At 38.2% G+C, this 7,831-nt stretch overlaps 1 protein-coding gene across 2 annotated transcripts in view; it reads left to right on the top strand.

Moving 5' to 3' along the window:
* The window catches only part of EPHA6 (EPH receptor A6), a 462,252-nt gene that overhangs the window by 36,178 nt on the left and 418,243 nt on the right, over nt 1-7,831 (top strand). For both annotated transcript variants that reach the window (XM_044442451.1, XM_044442452.1), the window contains exon 2: nt 5,246-5,310. In XM_044442451.1, the coding sequence (XP_044298386.1) occupies nt 5,246-5,310 (65 nt within the window). The remainder of the gene's footprint in view (nt 1-5,245; nt 5,311-7,831) is intronic.

Genomic DNA, 7,831 nt, shown 5'->3' with positions numbered 1-7,831 from the left:
TAACTACAATATTCTGAGGCCCAAATAAGTCTATGAAATCCCTTAAGTATAGAGATATAAACTTGTCTAAGACCATCAATAGGTGCCATATTAGAGCAGAACTTTGCTTCTGGACTTTCTACATGTGATCTGATACACTTCAATTTACTAGTATAAATCACTTGATGAAACTAAGTCATCACTTAAAAGTTGCCACAGCAAATATTTATTATCTGGTTATTTGGGTCCTAATTTGGGGCTATTGGACAATAAAATCAAACTATGCTCCCAGTATAAATTGTTTCTTCAGTTCACTTTTGCAAGGTCATGTCAAGGCACCTTCAAGCTTAAATCCTGTCCCCACAACTGATGGCGCTGACAGGTACCCTTTATACAGAACTCATTAAATTCATTTTTGTACATGTAGAGCTCATGATTCCCCCCTCCCTCTCAACTGAAATATATGGTGTTGGTCTTGATGGTAGGTCAGTTTGTGTGCACCTAAAAAAACCAGTAGTTACAGATGGTAGAAGAATAGGAGTTGACTTTTAATCAGTTACAATGCAATATTGTTTTTTTTTTCTCCTTTCCTTCCTATTTCCTTTCTTTAATAATATATATATATATATATATATATATATATATATATATATATAAAGCTTATATCTGTGGTTTCAGACCTAAACGAGGCCAAATCTTCCTCACTCAGTGCTAATGTAAATTTTAAAATCTCCTTTATGCCTTTTGTTATGCTTATGGATTAGACTCTTTGGAAAACAGGCAGCTATTTGGGACTACTCAATATATTCAGAATATACAGTTTTCTTCAGGCATAACAATTTTCACAGCGGTAAAAATTATACTTAAAAATACTAACTTTGAGTAGGCATCTATTATACCTATTATCCTAGAAAGCTTTTTATGCAAATATTGTCAAAGATTTCTGAATAGTAGGAACATTTTTTAAGGCTTAGAGTTGTTTTGGACCCTAGGAATGTATAAAAATGACTATCAAAACGCTATTTAGTGAAAAATGATTTTTTTAAAAAAGCTGCATTGTTAGGAACTCCATATTTTCCTCATTTTAATTCCCTAATTCAACATGGGGATGAGGTGATAATTTTATTCACTTATGCAGCTTACTTTATAAAGATTTAACTTTCCATTTTAATGAATTGCTGAAGAATAAATTAACACCAGAGAATAAAATCCATGTGCACATCTACTGAATCACATGTTTTTCCTACCTTAGCACCTTCTCATTATAAAGTTATGACCCATGCAAAAGGCTATTTTATACACATTATATTTGTGTATAAAAGATATACAAATATTTGGAAGGGGATGTGCAGGGAATGTTTATTGGATCTGCAGATGACAAAAAATTGAGTGGGATAGCTAATACCTTGGGAGACAGAAATCAAATTCAAAGTGATCTGGATAGGTTGAAGAATGAAATTTGATAGGGACAATACTAAGTTCTGCCCCTAGGAAAAAAGAGACCAAATGTATGTTTATAAGATGGGTGATATTTGGCTCAGTAATGCTACAACTGTGAAGGATCCTGGAATTGTTGTAGATCACAAGGTAAGCCAATGTGATGTAGCTACAAAAAAGGCTAATGCTATTTCAGACTGCATGAAACAGACATATCACTTCCACATCATGTGAAATAACTTCTCTTGTCAGCACTGATTAGACCTCATCAGTTGTATTATGCCCAGTTCTAAACACCACAGCTTAAGAAGGATGTTTTGTTCTTGTTAGTTGCAAAGTCATGTCCAACCCATCGCGACCCCATGGACAACATTCCTCCAAGCCTTCCTGTCCTCCATCATCCCCCAGAGTCCACTTAAGCTCACACCAACTGCTTCAGTGACTCCATCTAGCCACCTCATTCTCTGCCATCCCCTTCTTCTTTTGCCATCTATTGTTCCCAGCATTAGGCTCTTCTCCAGGGAGTCCTTCCTTCTCATTAGGTGGCAAAAGTATTTGAGTTTCATCTTCACTATCTGGCCTTCTAAAGAGCAGTCAGGGTTGATCTCCTCTAGGACTGACCAGTTTGATTGCTTGCGGTCCAGGGGACTCACAGGAGTCTCCTCCAGCACCACAATTCAAAGACCTCAGTCCTTCGGCGCTCAGCCTTCCTTATGGTCCAGCTTTCACAGCCATACATTGCAACTGGGAAAACCATAGCCTTGACTAAACGCACTTTTGTTGGCAGGGTGATGTCTCTGCTTTTTAGTATGCTGTCCAGATTTGCTATAGCAAATCTCCCAGGAGCAAGCATCTTTTAATTTCTTGGCTGCAGTCCTCATCTGCGGTGATCTTGAAGCCCAGGAAAATGAAATCTGTCACTACCTCCATTTCTTTCCCATCGATTTGCCAGGAAGTAAGAGGACTGGATGCTATGATCTTAGTTTTCTTTAACGTTGAGTTTCAAGCCAACTTTTTGCACTCTCCTCCTTTACCCACGTCAAGAGGCTCCTTAGTACCTCTTCACTTTCTGCCATTTGAGTGGTATCACCTGCATGTCTGAGGTTGTTGATATTTCTCCCAGCAACCATAATTCCAACTGATGATTTATCTAGCCCTGAATTTCTCATGATGTGCTCTGCATATAAGTTAAATGGGCAGGGTGACAGTATACAGCCTTGCCGAACTCCTTTCTCAATTTTGAACCAATCAGTGGTTCCGTGTCCAGTTCTCACTGTTACTTTTTGACCAGTATATAGGTTTCTCAAGAAACGAATAAGATGGTCAGGTACTCCCATCTCTTTAAGAACTTGCCACAGTTTGTTGTGATCCACACAATCAAAGGCTTTAGCATAGTCAATGAAGCAGAAGAAGATGTTTTTCTGGAACTCCCTAGCTTTCTTCATGATTCAGCATATGTTGGCACTTTGATCTCTAGTTCATCTCCCTCTTCGAAATCCTGCCTGTACTTCTGATCATTCTTGGTCCACATACTGCTGGAGCCAAGCTTGTAGGATTTTGAGCATAACTTTGCTAGCATGTGAAATGAGGGCAATGGTGCGGTAGTTTGAACATTCCTTGGCATTGCCCTTCTTTGGGATGGGAATGTAAACTGACCTTTTCCAATCCCGTGGCCACTGTTGAGTTTTCCAAATTTGCTGGCATATTAAGTGTAGCACTTTTACTGCATCATCTTTTAGGATTTAGAATAGCTCAGCTGGAATACTGTCACCTCCACTAGCTTTGTTGTTGCTCAGACTTCCTAAGGCCCATTTGACTTCACATTCCAGGATGTCTGGCTCGAGGTCAGTGACCACCCCATCATGGTTATCAGGGACATTGAGCTCTTTCTTGTATAGTTTCTCTGTGTAATCTTGCCACCTCTTCTTAATCTCTTCTGCCTCTGTTAGGTCCCTGCCATGTTGGTCCGTTATCCTGCCCATCTTTGCATGAAACGTTCCCTTCATATCTCCAATTGTCTTGAAGAGATCTCTGGTCCTCCCTATTCTATTGTTTTCTTCTATTTCTTTACACTGTTCATTTAAGAAGGCATTCTTATCTCTTCCAGCTATTCTCTGGAATTCTGCATTCAATTGGGTGTATCTTTCCTTTTCTCTCTTGCCTTTTGCTTCCCTTCTTTCCTCCGCTATTTGTAAAGCTTCCTCAGACAGCTATTGTGCTTTCTTGCATTTCTTTGTGTTTGGGATGGTTTTAGTTGCTACCTCTTGTACAATGTCACGAACTTCTGTCCATAGTTCTTCAGGCACTCTGTTTATCAGATCTAATTCCTTAAATCATTGCCATTTCCTTCTCCAGTGGATCACGTTTTCTCAGAGTTCTCTGCTATGACCTGTCCATCTTGGGTGATCCTGCATGGCATAGCTCATAGCTTCATTGAGCAACACAAGTCCCTTCACCATGACAAGGCAGTGATCCATGAAGGGGATGTAGAAGGATGTAGACAACCTGAACAGGTTTCAGAAGAGGGAACCAAGGATGATCTGGGGACTGGAAACAAAGCCCTATGAGGAGAGATTGAAAGAACTGGACATGTTTAGCCTTTAGAAGAGATGGCTGAAGGGAGATATGATAGCACTCTTCAAGTACTTCAAAGGCTGTCACAAAGAGGAAGCTTTCTTCTCATCCTAGAGTGCAGGCCAAAGAATACTGGGTGAGAGTTATAGGAGGCTAGATTCCAGCTGAACATCAGGAAGAACTCCCTGTCTGTTTACTACAATAAGTCAGCCAACTGAGCGGGATGAACTGGGAGTCCTGCACTGAGCAGGAGGTTAGACCCGATGGCCTTCTTGCTTCCAACTGTAATATGCTATGAATCCATGGTTCTAAAGTTCTGTGAATGCAGCAGAGTGATGGTGTAATAAATACCATATACTTTTTATTTTCAAAAAATGTGCATAATATATTATATTATATTATATTATATTATTTATTTACACATGTATTTATAGGCTGCCTATAACAGCCAAGGCCTTCTTACGGGGCTTACAAAATAAGCATACTGAATTAGAGTCATACTGAATCATGGTAAAGAATACAATAGTCATTGCATTGGATAGCAAGAGAAGAGATGCATATAATTAGTACATTGTATGATAGTAAAAATGAAGATTAAAAAAACAAATCCATATTGAGTAGGAAAGTATCTTCTTGCATAAAAATATATTTTTCAGCCTATCTACTACTCATTTATTTCCAAATTACAGTTTTATGTAGTCAGAGCTTAGCTGAGAAATAAGTATTGCATGACTTCAAGAGTTTTAAATATTTGTACCTCAGCAAGTCACTGAACTGAGCAGTTCTCACTGAAAAAGTGGCTTTCCCATTCTGCTGTGTGAATGCCTTTTGTAGAAACTTTGATTAAAAGTTTTGATACATGGAGTCCTTGCCAAGATTCCCTTTAGTGGCGTGTAAGCTGTTGCTGTTTGCTCTTCAGTTTCCCATGGAAAAAGTCTGTGAAATATCTGTTTCTCACACTAGTATCCCTCTTCCTTATGTTTCTTCAACTTTAATAAAGAAATATCATTTGTCTGTTTTACATGCTGTGTTTTAATTCTAGCAACGCAAAACTGCTGAAACATTTCTAAGTGTTGTTTATAGAAAGTTTATATTTGCTTGAAGAGAGTTTGTATCATAGAAATATGTATATAAAAAGCCTGCTTTTATATGTACACAAAGTGTGCAGCTAAGAGAGTTTTGTCACTTAGGAGTAGACTAGGCTTTCAACCAATTTAATAGAAATATCCTAAATTAACTTTTTTTGTATTTCTAGTTATATTGCTTGATACAACCACTGCAATTGGAGAGCTAGGATGGAAAACCTATCCTCTAAATGGGGTAAGTCAGTCTGTGTAGATTTTAATTTGCCTATATTCAAAAGTTTCAGAATGAACTAGGACAAGTAAATCAGCAATATCTGTTTCTCACCCAGTAAAATAAGAATCTGAGTCCTTAAGTCACATAGGAACTGGGTTTTAGTAAATGTTTCTCAAAATAAAACTGTGAATAAGAGCATATGCATACAAAAAACATCAAATACTAAACCTTTTTCAGGATATATGTTTTGAATAATTACTCTTCACTGAATCAGTTGTTTTATGAATGGCTTTTATATTTTGCTAACTTGTGGATTTGATTTAGTATTTTTAAAGTATATAGACTGAATTGGAACATATACTTCAAACCACATTTGGTACAGAGAAAATATAAATCAGTGCTTTTTAAAATAAGTATAAGTAAAAGCAATCTTATTAACAAATTCTAAATTAAAAACCATCAATAAACTACTGAATTTTCCTCTCACTGTAAAAATAACAGTTACAATTGAATTCAGTCATAAATGTGCTAAAACTACAACTGGGGGAGCACAAAAAGGAGTGGGAAGTTGAGAGGGGAAAAGATAGGTGTGGCTCCACAGGATACTACAGCTTGCTTTCTCATCATTGCTGCCCATCAACAATCAGTTATACCAATTAACTGCATCTGGGGGGTGTGAATAGGCACTTCATTTCAGCAACAGGTCACAGAGGCACTCTTCGGTACCTGGCATTGAGGCATCTTACCTGAAAACTAGTCCCCTACAGCCCAGTGTTGTAAGCAGCAGCTCTGAACATCAGAGGAAGAGTGGTAGCTGTGGAGAGTAGTTGGTATTGCCAGGCAGATTGCAGCATTAGATTTATTTTGGGAAAAAGGTGAACAAGACTACAGCAACCTCTCTCTGTGTGTTGTGCTCACACATCCTGTCAAACTTCAAGAACATTCATGGGAGACTCCCCGTGCAGGTTGTACTGATTATTCAGATTCCAATTTTGAGAATGTGACTGTTTTTGAAACGATGCCACCTCAAGCTGTGGTTCAGTCATGGGAGCAAACAAAAAGTGGCATGGGGAGAGATTAGCCCAAAGGCAGACAGAGAGACAGATCAACCTGACCCTGGAAACACTGAGGAGTTACAACCTGTGCAAGGAGACATTGGCATGAGAAATTTCTCCAATGGAGATCCCGTGCCAGCTGAGGAGGTAGACCAGGTAGCTTGCTGCCAACACTGGAGAAAAGCCCAATTAGGGGCACAATGGGAGGAGTTGAGGTGTGCCCTTTTCCACAGTGTGCCTCCTCCAGGGTTGAGACACAGAAGGGCTGATAAGGATTACTTTGGGAAATGAATGGTAGATAGGGTTCGACAATCCACTTTGTGTATGCTCAGATACTTATGTACAACAATAAAGATCATTAAGCAAAGACATTCTGGTGAGACTAATATTGCTCAGAGGGAGAAACATTGATTGCAACTGTGTGTGTATGTTTGTGTGTGCACACATGCACACATTTAAATGTGTTATATTTTCAGTCTTTTGCCTGGTGAAACAGCCCATGCACAATCCATGGTTTCAGGTTCACAGATCATGATAATGCATGGTTTATGCTAGTCAGAGTGTTTATCCAACAATAACCATGGGCTCTCTTTTGGGGTTTACAAAACATGGTTTTTTTACCAAGGCTGTGTTTGCACATTATAACCACCCAGAACCCAACAACTAATGCTGCGGCTTGTTGCAATATGCAAACATGGTCAGTACAGGAAAGAACAGTCAGAGTGAAAGTGGACAGGAACAATGAAGTGTATTGGAAAGAAAATGGTAAAACATCATAGCAGAAATATAACTGCCTGTACCCATAGTGTGTCACATTTTTGCCACAACAAAATTACCATGACTTCTTAGCATAAGAGTGAATTGAGCTAATATATTCAGTTGTGAATTAACATGTTTTAGAGGCAGATTAGCACCATTGTTTAAGAAATATGTGAAGAACTATCAGTGGCAAACAATTTAAATGAGGGATTCCCAGCCTTTTGGCTTCTCTGGGTCACTTTGGAAGAAGAATCGTTTTGGGCCGCACATACACTAAAAAAAGCTGATGAGCAAAAAAAAAAAAAAAAGTCTGTGCATAGTATTTGTGATATCCACCCCCACAGATAAGCAAACATTCCTCACATAATAATAATAATTATGTGGCACCCCATTTGGAGAGTTTTAAAATCATCGAGCAGGTCCCAAGTTTACAATTCCTAATATAGAAAATAAACATATCTAAGTAATAAAACTTCATTGATTTTTTGATATTTTTATTATAAAAGTAAAAGAAAAGAGGGCAACATAAAATGTCAAATATCCCACTAGTTTTATTTGAGAAACTAATCTTTTGATGGAAGTAGTTGTAATTCTCAGTGAGTTCTCAAGGTGCTCATCAGATATTTTGCTTCCAATTTTACTCTTAGCATGCTTCATTCTTGAAAATAGTTGCTCACAAATGGAAGCTGCACACCACCATAAAACTGAAGCCACACATGCATACAAAT

This window comes from Varanus komodoensis, unplaced genomic scaffold, assembly GCF_004798865.1.
Source record: "Varanus komodoensis strain SLA01 unplaced genomic scaffold, ASM479886v1 scaffold4, whole genome shotgun sequence".
Classification (NCBI taxonomy): domain Eukaryota; kingdom Metazoa; phylum Chordata; class Lepidosauria; order Squamata; family Varanidae; genus Varanus; species Varanus komodoensis.
The sequence above is the reverse complement of the archived record's forward strand: the minus strand, read 5'-3'. Positions and strand labels throughout refer to the sequence as shown.